At 36.1% G+C, this 16,649-nt stretch overlaps 1 protein-coding gene across 1 annotated transcript; it reads left to right on the forward strand.

Moving 5' to 3' along the window:
* Positions 1 to 612: 612 nt before the first annotated feature.
* Positions 613 to 16,200, forward strand: cep55 (centrosomal protein 55kDa). Its single transcript, XM_015375247.1, has 12 exons — positions 613 to 704; positions 1,817 to 2,027; positions 2,109 to 2,216; positions 3,029 to 3,184; positions 5,655 to 5,708; positions 6,651 to 6,798; positions 8,486 to 8,631; positions 11,365 to 11,558; positions 11,787 to 11,910; positions 14,060 to 14,131; positions 14,256 to 14,381; positions 14,594 to 16,200. The coding sequence occupies exons 2-12, from the start codon at positions 1,839 to 1,841 to the stop codon at positions 14,795 to 14,797; spliced, it is 1,521 nt and encodes a 506-aa protein (XP_015230733.1). The 5' UTR covers positions 613 to 704; positions 1,817 to 1,838; the 3' UTR covers positions 14,798 to 16,200.
* Positions 16,201 to 16,649: the final 449 nt, after the last annotated feature.

Here is a 16,649-nt window from a genome sequence, read left to right on the forward strand (position 1 = left end):
TTCGAATTAATAATGACAAATAATTCCTTCAGAAATTGCTAGTAACAATCAATATTTTTCTCCTATATTGAACTGAGTTTTTTTTGTTTTTTTTTACCATCATCCAATCTTTTTTTTTTTTTTTTTTTCAAAAATTGCACAGTTTACATGAATACATGAACTTTCGTCTCCATTGTGAAAATAATACACTGTGCAGTATCCAACATTGCTGGTGTTTTAACATAAAACAAAAATGAATCATCACATTTTGCCAGGGAAAGTATAAATTTATAAAAAGATATTAAATTGTTTACACACATTTACAGTTTTTGTTGCCTTTTGATTAAGAGAATACTTAATTGTGTTGACATATTGCTTGACCTCATTGTTAAACGCAATAAAAGATATTTTGGAATGTGTAAACTTACATTTATGAATATAGAATTTTGCCAAGAGAATAATCATATTAATAATGAAAGTTTAATTTGGTCTAGTCTTAGTACTGTTGAGGTCATAACTGATTTACATTCCATCTTAAGCACCGCCCAACACTTCGAACTGCCGCACACGCTGCGGAGGGTAATCATTCGTACCCTTGGAGCGTTTCTCACGGATATGACGTCGACGCGCTGCGATTCAAACTTCAGGAAATGAAATTGTTGTTTAGGCAACGGTCACGTCGCCAGCAGAGTGAATTAAAGGCGTTTTCGTCCTCAGTTGAACCTGTAAGTGTTCTTTTTTTCGGTAGTTTGTTTTTCTCGGATATTGAGGTGATGAATCGTTAGGTTCCAGTCAGTCTTTTGTTTTTCAAAAAATTGTTATCGAAGTTATGATAAACAAGCTTAAATTAAGATAGACTCGGAAACATTACATTGAAAATGTTACATTGTTCTTTTTACTCCGAGGCCAAATTTCTTCCAAAAATGTACTCCTAAAACATCTCAGTATTTATGTATTTTTGCTAAACTCTAATTTGTGACCCATCATATAGTGTGACTGAAGCGCTTGCTGTTGCTGAGTCTCCTCACCAGTCTGAGCATCTACTAATCCTAAATTCACAGGTCTATGGTGAAATGAAGGTAGCATTCCTTACAGTTTGTTATAAGACAATAACATTAGTATAACATTACTTAGAATCATCAAACTATCCTTTAAAAACAGTTTGTGGTTAATAAGTGAATTATTAAGATGGTTTGTTATTTTTTTAAAATTTAAAATTTTACGTATAATTATTTTGTAAGGCATTATTTTCTATAAAACCTGGTTTTATTTTGCTTTGATTGCATTATTTGAAAATAGTAAAATTGTACATGTATGTATGTGTATATATATATATATATATGTGTGTGTGTGTGTGTTTGTTTATATGTGTGATTTCTCTGTTTGTAAATTAACAGTTTGTCAAAATTCCTCAAGGTTTTATCTTTCTTAAAAGACATTTTGTGCAATTTGGCAACATAAAAAACAAAAATGTGACATAATATCGCATTCTGACCTGTGCCGTTAAAAGCCTCAACAACATCCTCCTTATCAATTCTGTATCTTTAAACTCAGACACACCTCCCGTTCTGGGTCCTTGCCCTAGCCAGGTCAGCCAGTCTGACCCCAATTACATGCCAAAAAAGGTCAATAAATGTACATGGTTGCAAGGATGTGAAATGACCTGTTCAGGAGCCATAAGTATTATTATAGATCTAATAACCTGAAGCGGATGCACTAAATATTGACAATATTTAATTTTAGTTGCATCATAATGAATTTTCTAAGCTTCTAATACAAAGTATTAAAATAAAAGCATAAAAATGAGAAATCATAAATTGATATTTTTTATTTTTAGAACACTCCACATCTTAAGAGCCATGGCATCTAAAGGTGCCAAAGAAACTCTTGTCTCCAAATTGGGGTTTAAATCCAACAGCTCTGGCTCGAAGGCTGATGCAGAGCTGGAGCGGGTCAGAAAGGAGAACGCTCATTTGAGGAAGAAGATGGACGAGCTGGCCAAAAGACACATCAAGCCACCCGACTCTGACAAGAGCAAGCTGCTGGAGGTACAGGGTCCATCTTTCTTGAGTCTCTTTTTATGTATTTTTGTTGTTATTTTTAAATATATGCGCATTTGTTTTCTCCAGAGGATTCTTTCCCTTGAGACACTGCGTGAGAGGAACAATCAGCAGCTACTGGTTAAGGAGCAGGAACTGGAAGCTCTAAGACAACAGCTGTCAGCTAAGGGAGGAGAGGTGAGCACACAAAACTCTGAAAATATGTTTTTTCCATTATCCATCACACATATAAATCGACAAGCCGAGGCATTTTAGTCCTGCTTAAATGAGAAGATGCCCACAGCAGTGTTGTCTGTAACACTCTTCTGCTTGTCATTTATTTTATTTTCTCCACATTCTATCATTGCATTGGTGGCATGTGGGAAACTGACAGAAAGAGGGGGCAAAAAAACAACAGCATACTGGAATTCCAATGAGCTGCCACAAACAGACAGGGAAATAGCTTCTATCCCACTTTGACAGCAGCTCTGCATAGTAAAGTTCAGACAACCAGTGGAAGCTGCATACAAACGCATGACGTTACATTCTTTTCGCTTGACATTTATAAACTGTTTGTCTGTTGCTGCTGTCTGTATGTATTAGCATTCACGTCATGTGGCTGTTTGACACTGGACTAAAAAGTCATTCTGCTGTTGCTTTTCCTTGTGTAATATGTCTTCCATTGTTGCAGAAATGACTCTAATTTAGTGTGGTCAGAGTGGCAGCAAGCCAAACTCACAGATGACATGCCGGTAAATGGAATGTCAGCATTTTGTTTTGCTCAGACATTAATCATGCTTGCATCCTCATTAGGTTTCATCAGCAGACATGTAAGTGGCTAATGCCAGCAGCCTCCCAGCCACGCAACGTCAAACGCAAGAGAAGGATGATTCAACAGACACAAAAACAAATTAATTTATTGTTAAAATCACTCCTTAAACTACCGGGGTAAACAATTGCATTTACATACAGCCTTCTCAGCTTTTCTTTTTTTTTTTTTGTGGGTGTAGGTAGTGGCGTCGCTGCAGGCCCAGTTGGAGCAGCGCAGGAGAGAGGCAGAGCAGAGAGACGCAATGTTCCAGAGCTTGTCACAGGAAACGGAGAATCTGAAAAACAAGCTGGCCACAGTTTCTGCTCGTTGTCAGTCCCTGGAAACACAGGCCGCGGTAAGGATGACCTAAATACACTGCTACCTGTCAGGATGTTCTAATTAGACCTGAAGAGACGTCTCTCCCCTATCTGATCTGGTGGCTTTTTCTGTCCTATGTTCTGCCATACGGCGTATCTTTTCGTTTTTCTGGATAAACATTTTTGATTTTAAGTTTCATCATGGCGAACCTTACTCTAGTATATGTCTCATATATTTGCATGTGTTTTAACATGGAAAGAAAATATGAAATCATCAGAGGTAACCTTAATCTTTCTTTTTGGGTCCTTTTTAAAAGACAGCAGTAGTAGTAATTGATCTGGGTCCTTCAGAGAAGTGTGGAAAAAAAATTATTATATACTGCTTTCATGTCCAAACTCTATCACCTGGAACAGGTCAAATGTTGCATATGTCTGTCCATCTCTCTGAGGATCTATCCATATGTCTTCTTTGTCTTTCAATCTGTCCTTTTTTCAGTTAATTTTTTCATCTATTCCTTTGCTCATCCCACTGCTCATCAATCTTTTGTCACCCATCGACCGTTCTAGCTATAAGCCCTTCATTCCTCCATCTATTTAATCTTTCTGTCCCTCCTTTAATCCTCTTGACTGAAACTTAATGCATACATGTTAAAACACCTTTTTATTGATTTTTTTTTTTTTTTCATGATTGAGCAACATTTTTGGATAGAAAAAGACTAACCAGGAAAGGGAAAAGAAAATTAACATGTAACTAGTAATTTCCATCTTAAATCCATAAATCCGTTTGTTTTATTCTTAATCCATTTGCTAATTTGTCTGCTGAGTTGCCATCCGTTCACTCATCTAGAGTCCTTTAGTTATTGTTTTTCTACATAAGATAAAAGCACAGCCAAGATTTTTACTTTTAATCTTTGGAAAACGTTTTGATTTAAATCTGTTGGAGCCCTGAGACCTCTGCAAATGAAGGACTAGTTTAGAAGAAGTGCAAAATTTGGATGTGAAAAGGGGGAACGGCACAGCATAGTCCAGCTAATAAAATGTTTCCCAATTTAGAATTGAATCATACAACAGCTTTCAAAATTTACCTCTAATATCAGTTCAATCTTGTATTTTTTTAGTTTAAAAGTACAGATTAATAAGATTCTTATCCTTTTTTTTTCCCACCAAAATCTCAAACTATTAACTGTAACTAATAACTGCTTTATCTTTTATTACAGAAAACATGTAGAAAATATTTATTCTATACTATATCATAACTTTAAGAGTAGTGCTGCAAAACATGCTTCACAAATATAGATTTTTATCAGTGACTGATGGATAGAAGTGGGAAAACCTGCAGGTGTTCTTTTCTCCATTAGGTGGCAGTGTTCAATCTCAGACTACTGACATCACCTTCTCCCTGGAGCCTCCTCACCATTGTATCATGAAGGGTTTATTTCTCAGAAATGCGTCTGTTGTAGTAAACTCTGTATCAGTGGAACCATGATGTTTTTTTTCACCAATATCAAATCCATCTAGCATCAACAGTTTAACCAAGAGAAAAAGGGAACTCCTATTAGCCTCTTCTTTTTTTACTGTAGAACTAGCACTGCTGCATTGATCATATTGGGCGTGTTCCTAGGCTGTAATGAAGTATAACCTCAATTTTTTCCATAAAAAATTATTTTTATCCATTATTCTTTTATATTTTATTAATGTATCACCCTTGCTCTTTCTCATGTCCTGGTTTTCCATGTTACACATTCAAATCTTTACCATAATGTAAATATTTCTTCCCAAGATTCAGTCTTGGCTTTGGTATTTGGCATTTTAAAAAAAGGAAAAACTGGGAGCAACTGAATTGGATCCTGGAAGAGGATGACATTTTTATCAGGAGAATGTGTGGATATTGAAATCACGCTTGAAGGCATCTAGTGACATAATATGATCTGACCAACATTCTGCTAGGGATGGAGACTGCAGAACTAACTGCAGAGTTGGTGACCTAGGTCATGTAGCTAAGACTTTCAAACGTAGCAGAGCATAGATTCATCACTTGCTGCTGTGTATTTCTTGCATTATTAAAAGTTTTGACTAAATAATTTAAATCTGCAAGCTGGTGTGTCATTTCTGAGTCTGTGGTAGATCTGTAGTTTTGTTTTTTCTTGGAACTGAACACGGGAAAAAAAACATCTCAGCGGCATCTGTCACTTGATGGTTAACATGACCTGTCTTGGTATTTTAGGTTGTTTTTTTTTTTTTTTTATTAGATCCTTGCAACAGCATTACAGGAGAAAATAATTTGTTTTTGAAAAGCTCAGATGTTCCAACCATTTTGTTATGAAAAATAAATATTTTTTCCTCCACAAGGATTTGAGAATACAGACTCATTGGAGATTAAACCTAGCCTGTTTTAGAATTGCCTTAACTGATTTTCACTTATAAGCGCTGGTTTAAATGTGAGTGCTGTATTATTATCAGAGCCTTGTAGTTCAGCCATTTCATGAAATCTTTATTCTTCCTTTTCAGAACGGGCAGGCACCTGCTGCAGAGTTGGTACGAGTGCAAGATCAACTCAAAGATGTGAGTCCATTTGGACTTTTTGTATTTCTTCATGGTTTCCTTTGGATTCTCTATCATTTATTAAATTTCTTTGCAAGATTGATTACATAGAATAGAATTCAATTTTATAGCCCAGGTGTCTGTAACCTGTGGCCCAGGAGCCACATGCAGCTCTTTAGAACGGGGCTTGTGATTCAATAAGTTTATAACGTCTCAGCAAAGAAATAGAAGAATATTATTTTTCATTAAGTCATTTTGTTGATACATAACTTAAAAATATATAAGCTCATTTAATAAAAATTTATTGAACCTAATTTTTTTTCTTTAATTTAAAAAAGTCAGAATGAATATCCCTAGTAGCTTTTATAAAGATAAGGAAGGTTTATGGTATAGAAGGGTAATTTCCCAAAATGCATTACTTTGGATCAAAGACAAAAACCCCTCTACTAGACCATTAGAACACATGTATTTTAGGACCATAGCCTTTCAATTTTAGCTCTGTTTAAAGTCACTGTCCTTCTCAAACATAAAGCTCAATCTATCTGCAGCCTATAACTTTTTTTCTTTCACGGTTGCCTTGTAACTACCTCCGTCCATCCTCCAATCAGCTGATTTCTGTATTTAACATGACTACACATTACCATGGAGACCCTGAACTGATGCCTTCTAATTTGGTTTCACAAAATTATTTAGCAAGTTTAGAGCACAAGAATCTGAGCGTCACATTATTTGTATCAGATTCCTGTGTAACACTGGATCAAACTTTTTTTAACATAATTTTTCTTCTCCCTTCTTATCAGTGTGAAAAACTCTTTAGTATTATGTCCAAAAACTTGAAGAACCTTTGTCTGTAATTTTCTAAATAAGGTTGTCATTTTTTTTTTTCTCTTTAAGCTTATGTTTGTATTACCACACAGGATACCGGGTGTTTTTTTATAAAAAATTATCAAATCTTTCCTTCAGGCTCTTGAAAAGAACCAGCAGTGGTTGGTCTACGATCAGCAGCGAGAGGTTTACGTTCAGTCAGTTGTTGCCAGAACGATGGAGTTGGAGCAGCAGCTGGCTCAGGCCAAGGAGCAGCAGGAGAGCAACATAAAACCCAGCTCTGATGGTAAACGTACATTACATCCCTATGCTTCCATACAGAATATGAAGCCTTTGTATTAAAGGGTTTGACATCCCTGGCTTCAGATACATAAAGTAGACTAATATTATTGGTGTATTCTTTTTAAGGTCTAAGCAGGGCTGCTGGTTATTAAAAAAAACCTGTCTTTGCAATCACTATATCAGCTGCTGTATGTGCAACTGGTATAGTCGACTGATAAATGCCTGTTTTCCTCTCACTCTGTGACCTTTAGTATTTTCAGCAAAGTAATTTGAGGCTGGTGTAACCAGGGGCGGGTGAATAAATCAATGAATCACATTTTCTGTTTATGAAGCCTTCATCTTTGGATAATCTGGATTATTTTTACACTGCACTCTATTCGTTCATCACTTTGTGTTCCTAGATAATCTGGTTCATTGCCTACAGACTACCTAGAGTTATTTTGTATGTTATGTTTTTATTGTTTAGCATCGCCTGTAGGGCCTGGCAACCTTTTCCATAAGCATGTTTCTCACTTTGGATTTAGCTGCTCTTTGAATTCAGGTCAACTCCCAGAAGGACTGATAGAAGTAAGAGCATAAGTCCGGTCAGGAAGGAATAAACAATGGATCATTATCTATGCCTAAAACTAATATGTTTGCAGTGATTTAATGAATTTAGCATTAATCAATAAAAAAATAAAAGTATCGAGTCTGGGATCTGCCATTTTTGCCCAAATATACTAACACCTCACTCCTGACATCTCACTCCTGATATAAGCCCAGCGCCATTCTCCCCGCTTTACAAGCAAAATCAATGGGAACTATTATACATCCATGCAATCAACAACAATTTTTTTTAGATTTCGAGAGAACTTTACCATTGAAATTCACGAGAGCTATAGTTAAACTGACAATGCCCACGTGCATGGCAGTTGGATGTTGCAAAACATTGTGTAAAAGTGAAAAAAAAAAACAAATTAGTTATTTCACCTTTCTGATTCATGATCCACGGGTTTGTTGTTGGATTGCCAACTTGAAGAAGGGGGATTTGCCATCGAATTTCTGGCCAGAGGAAAAAAACACATATTTCGCCAACAATTCTTGGAAGAATGTTTTCAAGATGACTTGGATAATAGCGCGTTGTGACAAACACCAGATAAAGCACTAGGACTTGCTTAACAGCCGATGCCGCACCGTGACGTCATAAACCATAAAGATGGTAGTAGACATGGATGCCTCCAGTAAAGCACATTCAAATTAAAATTAGTCTTAATTAAAAACACTTATCATTTATTGAACAGTATGTAAAAAATCTTATATTTAAAGTACTTTCAGAAGTTTTAACTCTGACTGGATTTTTCCTTTAAAAATATTTCTATGATTTGTCATCATGAAACTAATGAGACTAACGGACTGGATAAATAGAGCATTGGCATGTGATGAAGGATTGATATGGCTATATATTTTTGATATGTTGCAAACTGTTTTGTTTTTCTTTATTTCTCTTCTGAAACAAAGATGATCTGATTTTTAACAGATAATGAAATCCGACAATATACAGCTAAACAAAAATTAATAAAATTATGAATATAGTCCTATTTAATAATCTGAGGAATTTACAAAAGAACTCTATTAAAATTGTCTGTGGAAGCCTTTCCATCCTCAATGGGAGGTCTAATATTAACTCCCTTTCTTTCCTCCTCTTCTCTCAGCTTCAACCAACAGTCAGGCTTCAGAGAAGGAATCTGGCTTGAAAGAGCACTATGAACGGTTGCTTTCAGATATGAAGAAAGACCTGGAGAGCGAGAGAGATCAAACTGCCAAAGCCCAGCAGGAGTCAAATGTTCAGAAAGAACAGGTAAGCCATGCAAAATAGCAACAACCTCTTGCCTAACAAATATTACCTGAATAGAAACAAATAGCAGCTTTTGGAATGTTATCATGTAATAATGAAAGAGAGTTATCTGGGAACCCCCATTGGTCAATATTACCGGCAACAGAAAAAAGGCTCCAAAAGCAAGAGTAGTTTAATGAAATATTTTGAAATGAAGAACCTGAAGACATTTAGTCTGGACTGACAAAAAAATACATTTCTAAGGTGTTTGTAATCTGAAACCAGGGCGATGATGAGGGTAATGTTTCATTGCTTTAGGCTCTAAATTACTTGACGAATTTAGAGCCATCTTATTTACTTGGGTTATCTTTTTGGAAAAGTCCATCAGTTAAAAATGTGAGAGGACTTTTTTTTCTTGTTGTTGGGTTTAGTTTTTTGTTTTTTCGAGTGACCAAGCCTGCCAAGCATGATGGCACAGAAATACTTTTTAAGAAAAATGGGTTTGTTCCCTCCAAAAATGAAAATAGGGCTGTTAAAAGAGGTCAAATGAAGAAAATAAACTAAAGTTTTTAACAAAACAAAACTGACCTACAACACAACAAACAAAAGGGTTATAAATACTGACTGATCAGAGCATATTGACACACTGAGGAGGAGGGAAGGGAAACATCTACACAAATTTAACTCTCAAAATGAACTAAATAGTTAGCTTAAGGGTGAACTTCAATGACTAAAGACAGTTAACAAAATGAGGAAATTACAAAAATTAGAAAACTGACTTTGTCTCCCCCCATGGTGGAACTCAAGATGGTATCACCCAATTAGCCATTCAGTCCATTGCTTCCACAGGGTTCCCGCGGGTCCTTAAAAAGTCTTAAAATGCATTGAATTCTTCAAAATAAAACTAAGGCCTAAAATGGTATTAAATGTCTTAAATCAGTCTTTTGTAGGTCTTAATTTTTTAAAACATCATAAATAGGATTATTTTTATTATGATTTATTTTTGTAATCTAAATAAAACATTAAAATTAACCTTTTTTTTTTATTTATTTAAAAAAAAACAATGGCTCGCTATCATTGATTCCGTCCCGATAGGCCGGGACATTTGGGAGATGCGCCATTTACTTTTTGTCTGGAAAATATGTGTAAGTGTAAATGTAACGAAAATTGGCTCCAGCCAAGAATTTTCTCCATGAATAAAACTAGTGTTGTGCTGATGCCATTTTTTGGCCCCGATACTGATACCCGATACCTGGCTGTGCAATATCGGCCAATACCGATTCCATAATAATTTAAAATAATTGCCATCATGGCTTTGTCAAGCTGCTGCCTACCTTTGGGAAGCCAGAAGAACCTTTTATTGCCTACCAGGAGTGGGTGACAATAGTTGAATAAACTTATGGCTCTCAAAATGGTATTGGTGCCCTATTTGTTGGTACTCGCCGATACCGATACCACCATTTTAGGGCAGTATCGGGGCCCCGTCCAATACTGGTATCGGTATCGGTGCAACACTAGATAAAACCAGTACCAGGGAACATATATGAGGCACAGTTGATTTTGTTCAAGAAGTCATTCAAGCTCGGAACGATGGGAATTAAGGCAGTGGAGTCGCACATGCGAAGCGCGAAACAAAAGGCGTCAAAATTGAGTTACCGAGAAACAGCCGGTATTTCTCAGTTTTGTTCCACCCTTGTCTCTGCAATGCCTCCACTTATCACCAAATCAAACATACTAAGAAAACAATACAAAGAAAAAGACTTAGCACTGGTTATGTTGTGGCTTTAAAACTGATTTGTTTTTTTTGCCTGCTAAAACAAAATTTGTGAATTCAGTTAAATAATTGTTAAAATATATCTGTTATTTGTGTGTTTTTAGCTCTTCCTGTATGGGAAGCTTTTCAGAATATGAAACATTAGTGCAGTGGTTTATGTTATGATTTCTTGTGAATTTGGTCTTAAATTTTTATTTCAATTGGCATTAAAAAGTCTTAAAAAGACTTGAATTTAACTTGCCTTATGCTGTAGGAACCCTGTTCCAGCTCATGGTACTCCCCGACAGCACCAGCAAAAGAAAGAACAAATAAAGTATCTGACAGAATTAAATATACAAAGGTTAACTACAATTAGACCTAATGTATTTCAGTACTGTCAAACAAAAATATGAACAAACATCCATGTATTTATGTTGCAGTGACTTTGTATTAAAAAAGACTCAAAATTAAAGTGTTTGTTTGTAGAGTTACCGACTACATACATACATTCAGAAATAATGGAGTAACATGATCTTAAACCTGCTTTTGATGTAGCTGGAATAAAACCTTTGTATAAACAAGGGGCGACCGATGTTCTTTCACACCGATCTGTAAGACTTGTTTCCAGGTAACTCGGTGGCTTGATGCACGGGCAGTTGTTAGGATCAAGAGCAGTTCTATTTTCAAAAGGGAGAAAGGTTGTTTTAAAGCTTTTCTTACCCATAATATGAGGCTTGTTTGAAATCTGCATCTTATTTACTTAGGTTATCGTGTTGGATTTTAAAATACTATAATGAAAAGCTCTTGTCATCATTTCCCCCATTGAGCTGGGATTCAAATTCATTGACATTCCCTTTGAAAAAGATTGCTTCAGCACTGAATCAGTATGCAGCTGAACATCCAGAGTCCTTGGATTCAGACATCTTTATAATTGATCTGCAGAGCTGGATTGAAGTAAGACGGAAAACAAACTGTTTTTGCATTTTCTTTCATCGCCTCCGCAGACCTTGAAGGCTCAGGCTGAGCTGCAGCGTCAGAGAGAGCAGGTCAGCAGAATCCAGGAGGAGATGTGTGCGCTGCAGAAGAAGTACGAGGACAAGTGCTGCGAGTTGTCGGCCTATAAGAGGAAATACGAAGAGAGGGGTAAGGAGCTGGATGAGACCAAGATCCAGCTTCAGGCGGAACGACTTGGCAACAGGTAAAACCAGTGTGTTATGGGATGACATCAGACAGAAGAACTTTTCTCATCAATACTCTGTCAAAGATCATCCGTGTGCATAGAAATGACTCAGGCCTGCGGCAAGAAATAAAGCTGAGTTTTAATTTAGACTTAAGATGTAATCATTGAGTAAATTCCCTCATAAAGCTCCTCATTTATGTCGAATAGCGTACCTTTTCTCTGTTTATGTGGATCAAAAACATCTAGACATGTAGCGCACGAAGAAAGAAAGGTGTCATCTGAAAGGACAGACCGGATGAGAGCCGATCTGGAGAGGGTGGAAAAACGACTGGACGAGGAGAAGAAGAGATCTGCTGAGCTGCTGCAGCAGGTCAGATCCTGGAACTAATCAAACAGTTTACTGTGAGAAATGTCATTTTTCAAAAGCAAAGTCCCGCTGCTGTTTTTCCACCATTAGGATGCAAACTATCAGCTCATGTAAGCTGTAAGACGGTCATTTATTATCCAGACATCACTTATGAGAGAAATTTCTTTGGGAGGAAACAAATATGTTTTTGCGAAGTGACGGAATTTGTAAACGTTTAAAAAAAAATGGCTTTAAGGTAATTAAATGATTTTATGTCATTTAGGGATATAAGTAGTAGATGTCATGCAACACAAGCAACATTTAGACCCCAACAGATTATTAATAATACAGAATAAACAGAAATCAATAGGTTTATCATTTACAGTGTCCACACTATAACTTATGTGTTTAAAGTATACCAACCTTTCTTTGTCATGGACAGACAGAGGAGGTGTCAAAATATTGAGTGGTCCATCTGCATGAGATTTGAACGAGCTTTAAGAACATCAGCCAGGGAATTGTTGGAGCAAGTATTGGGAAAAGTTACCCTCAGTTTGGAGCTACATCTTCACATGATGAAGATGATAATGAGGAACATGAAAGCTTACAGGTTCTGGAAAGGAGGTTGATCAGTAAGCAAATGGAATCCTAGTCGCAAACACCATTAGTATCCCACGATAATGTATTGGACAGAAATTTTGCCTCAGTGTACAGACTTATGTCAGGTTTCCCTGTAAACCTCTAAGAAATCACCAAAGGCCCGGTTGAACGTTCTTGTTTCTATTAACTCAGACTGCTTTTGAAGAAGAATGTTGAATCTGATCTAAAGAAAATCATCTTAACAGTGGATTTCTGTTTCTGCTAGGGTTACAGGTAGTGCTTCACTGCATTTAGAGGCTAATATGGATTTATTCTCTTCCATTATTGTTGCAAACAAAGAACACATTTTTAAATGTAAATTTTAAAAAAAAAAATCTATCTAGAATCAAAACAATTTTTTTATTAGATACTCTCAAAACCTTTCTTTTTTATTTCTAAGATTTCTTCCACATTTTGTTGTTGTATTTATTTTAATTTTTTTCTTTTGTTTCAAATTTTGTATTTTCATTAAAGGTTGGTATTTTTTAAATTTTTCTTTTTCACACTGAATTTTACAAATTGCATTTTTTTCAAATTACTTTTCACAGATCAAAATACAAACACCAAAAAGATTGTAGAAATAGAAAAGTGCACCCCCAGAAGCGAAGAGAACAAATCTGGAAAAGAGAAATTAGGAAAAAAAAAATGAAATTTACCCTTTAAACAATTTTTATAATTAAGAAAGTTTAATTTCTGGATTGCATCTTCTTTAAATTTCTGCTTACAAGAATACAGAAACAAAATTGACTCCATAATAAACACAATGATGTATTGTAAAAAACATGTAACGGAAAGGTAAAGATGGTTTATCGGTGACGCTACGAAGTTGAAATATACTTTTAGATGCGCTACTAATGCAACATTGGAGTGGCCAAAGAGGCAACACGTTAACATGGAGTGACCTGATCAGTTTCAGACCTCAGTCCTGCAGAAAATCTGCAGAGGGAGCTGCAGCTTTAATTTGGCCAGCAGCAACCAGGAAACCTAATGGGTTTAAAAAGTGTGTCGGAACAGGATTGGATCAAATCCCTGCTACAGAGAAAGTTTTACTGCTGGTAAAGGTTACTCCCTAAGTTTTATGATTTTTTTTTGATTGGGGATAAAAAAAAATATTTTGTTAGAAGCAATTTTCAAATTCAGTAAGATGTTTTTTTTATATATATAGGCTATATATTTTCAACATGAACCCCATCATTTTTAGAAACTGTTTTTATTTTTGAGCAAATGGAATCAAATACCTTTTTTATCCTGTGTACTTTCAAAGACCTTTGAAACAAGAGGCTAGCAGATCTGCTAGATGCTGACAAATATGAATAAACCAACACTTTTGAATCAATTTTACATCTGTTCATGCTAATGTATTCTGTTCTGCCTGGATATATATTTTTGTATGTGTATCTCATTTTAATTTTGACTGCATATTTTGCTGTTGAGCTCTCACCCCGAGCTAAATCAGGTTTGTAATAATTGCTTTTACCTTTCAGTGTAGTTTAATACGATTGATTCCCCTGCCTCGATAATTTGATCCTTACAGGTGAACATGCTGCAGAAGTCAATCATCGACCAAAATGAGGAACACAGGAGAATTGCTGCTCTGGAACAACAGGTAATGCTTATTTAGAGACAAATTTAGGGGTTAAATTATATAAAATATGGCTTCTTTTTTTGTTTTTATCAGGTATTTAGTCCTAAAATGTCTACTTATGTTAAAACTTGCATGTCTTCCTTAGATTCAGCTCTCTGCCAAGGACTTTGAAAATGAAAAACTTGACCGTCAGAGCATGCAGGGGCAATTACAGAAAGTGCTGAAAGAGCTCCGCAAAGCCCGTGATCAAATTGCTAAACTGGAGTCTGCTGTAAGTGTCCTCAGTCCTTCTAAATGCCACCCAGAAATTCCTAATTTGGACTTTTTTTAACTCTTGTTTTCAAAAGGGACCCTATTGTCTGAACATTTGCTGTCACAAAATAATTATTTAAAGGCAATTAAGACACAGTCTATCTGTTATTTTGTGATGATAAATAAGGGAGCACATTCTAAATAAAAATATTGTTTTCTTTTATATTCCAGAAGCAGCAAAGTGCCCGTTTTTCAGAGCCCAGCTCATATAATAATCTGGAGTTTGAGCGTCTTACTATTGACGACCCCACATCCCCGTCTAAAGTCATCAGCCTCCTGGATGAGAGTTTCCTGGAGTGTCCAAGGTGTCAAGCTTCCTATCCGACCAGTCGCCACAGAGAGCTGCTGGCCCACATCGACTACTGCTTAGCCTGATGTAGCCTCCTAGATCGGTAGTTAAGAAATGTCACATAGATCTTAACAATATTCAGGCTAAAAATATTGGGATTCCCCTGATTACCGATTTTTTATTTTTTTTTTAAGCCATTTTAATAATTTGGGGAACTGGTTTCGACCTGATGAGGCTTCTTATCTTTACAGAACGTCATGTCAGACACATGCAGTTTTATATTTGGATTGAAGGGACTTAAATGTTTTTATTTTTTTAGGATTTTACAACAGTTTCCTTTTTTAACAATTTCAAGCTGGATCATCTTTATTATATTTAGCCTTGAATATGTTTCAAAGTCCTCCACTTTTTTTTTTTTTTAAGCCATAGCAGCACTGATCATTTAAAGACAGGTGAAGGTTTTCTTCCCATTTCTATATGCTCTTCTTTTGTGGTTCAGATTTGTATCGCGTGTTTCATTGTATTTATTCTTGGGTATCTTATAGGTTGAGGAAAGTATATATTTTTTTGATTGAATTATGTGTATTTAATATTGCGTAATCATGGGGCATCTATCTTTTTTTTTTAAACATCAGAGTTTACAGATCTTTATTGTATATTATGCTCCAGTGAATCAGACTCCTACAGAATCATCATTTCCACTCCAGATATCCGTAACTTTACCTTTTGATCCCATCGTGTTGTTGATTATGCTATATCTTGTGTTAAGTGGGAAAAGTGCAGCTGTGATTGTTTACCATTTTATAGTATTTAAGTGAAGGACAATATGTGGTAATTTTCTACACTCCAGTTGTTTTGTCTATTTTCAACTCCATTAACTGGTGTTTACGATGTCCATCTAATTAGCCACATGTTTTATTTTAACTGTGGTACCGCCCTAGTGCTGTAGCAGCTGTTCCTTCAAGCTTGTTTCACACGCTTGGATAAAGTTGCTGAACCATGACTTGGATTGTTTGGGGGTTTTTCCCCCCTCCCTAGTTTTTACTTTCTTCAGATCAAACAGACCCTTAACAAGTAGGCGTGGCGAGCTTTACTAGTCACATGTGTCGGGTTGTCTGACCATCCATCCCTTCAGTCACAGCCTTTGACTTTTTAAAACCTGCAGCCCTGGAAAGAGATTGCATGAGTTAAGTCCTTGAACTAAACCATTTACAGTTGGGATTACTAAAGGTCTCCTTGTTGGGAGAAAGGTGTGTTCATTCCTGCCATCTTGGCAACGAGATCAGGTAGATTTAAGGCAGACAGACGGTGCTGTGACTCCAAGGGTTGCTTATTTTACTTTCACTTGTGTTTTAGTAGAATCATCAGGGGATTCTTTTGTTTTCCAGCTGATGTTTCTAAGTGATTTTTGATGTATTTTAATCATGTGCTCCTGCATTGTTTTTGCTGTGCTCAGTACTGTCCACAAATGTGCAATAAAAAATATAAATCTCAAAAAGCATTTGTTTGGTGTTATTTTTGTCTCACTGCTGTAATTCTACGTAAACACCACAGCAGTTCCTGAAGCTGGTGTTGCAATCCCCATATTGGTTAATGAGATTGCTTCTTGATTATGATTGTTTGCAACGATTAAGAAAGAAAAACAACCTCGTCACAAATGGCAGTCTGGTTGCAGGTTTCTATCACGGATTAAAACCCCCTGAAAAAAACTGGTACTGATTATTATAGAAGATTTTTTAATAAACTGGCAGAGACGTTTTAGATCTATGCTTCTGTTTTCTGCAGTTTTATTTTCTCCCAATGATTTTTAGGGGATGCTTTGCTGCAGCAGGACCAGACCTGCTTACCAATATAGATTTCACCATGATCTCTAATGTATACCAGAGGGAGCTTTGGGGAAAAAGATGATCTGCACAAAAAAATATAAACCTATGCAGA

Source organism: Cyprinodon variegatus, unplaced genomic scaffold (assembly GCF_000732505.1).
Source record: "Cyprinodon variegatus isolate N-32 unplaced genomic scaffold, C_variegatus-1.0 Scaffold115, whole genome shotgun sequence".
Lineage (NCBI taxonomy): Eukaryota > Metazoa > Chordata > Actinopteri > Cyprinodontiformes > Cyprinodontidae > Cyprinodon > Cyprinodon variegatus.

What these genes read in the sequence shown, in the direction of transcription:
- cep55 (XM_015375247.1), top strand. Translation starts at nt 1,839, where the DNA reads ATGGCATCTAAAGGTGCCAAAGAAACTCTTGTCTCCAAATTGGGGTTT. An exon ending in ACAAGAGCAAGCTGCTGGAG is followed by an intron (nt 2,028 to 2,108) that starts GTACAGGGTCCA and finishes TGTTTTCTCCAG; the next exon opens with AGGATTCTTTCCCTTGAGAC. An exon ending in TGTCAGCTAAGGGAGGAGAG is followed by an intron (nt 2,217 to 3,028) that starts GTGAGCACACAA and finishes TTGTGGGTGTAG; the next exon opens with GTAGTGGCGTCGCTGCAGGC.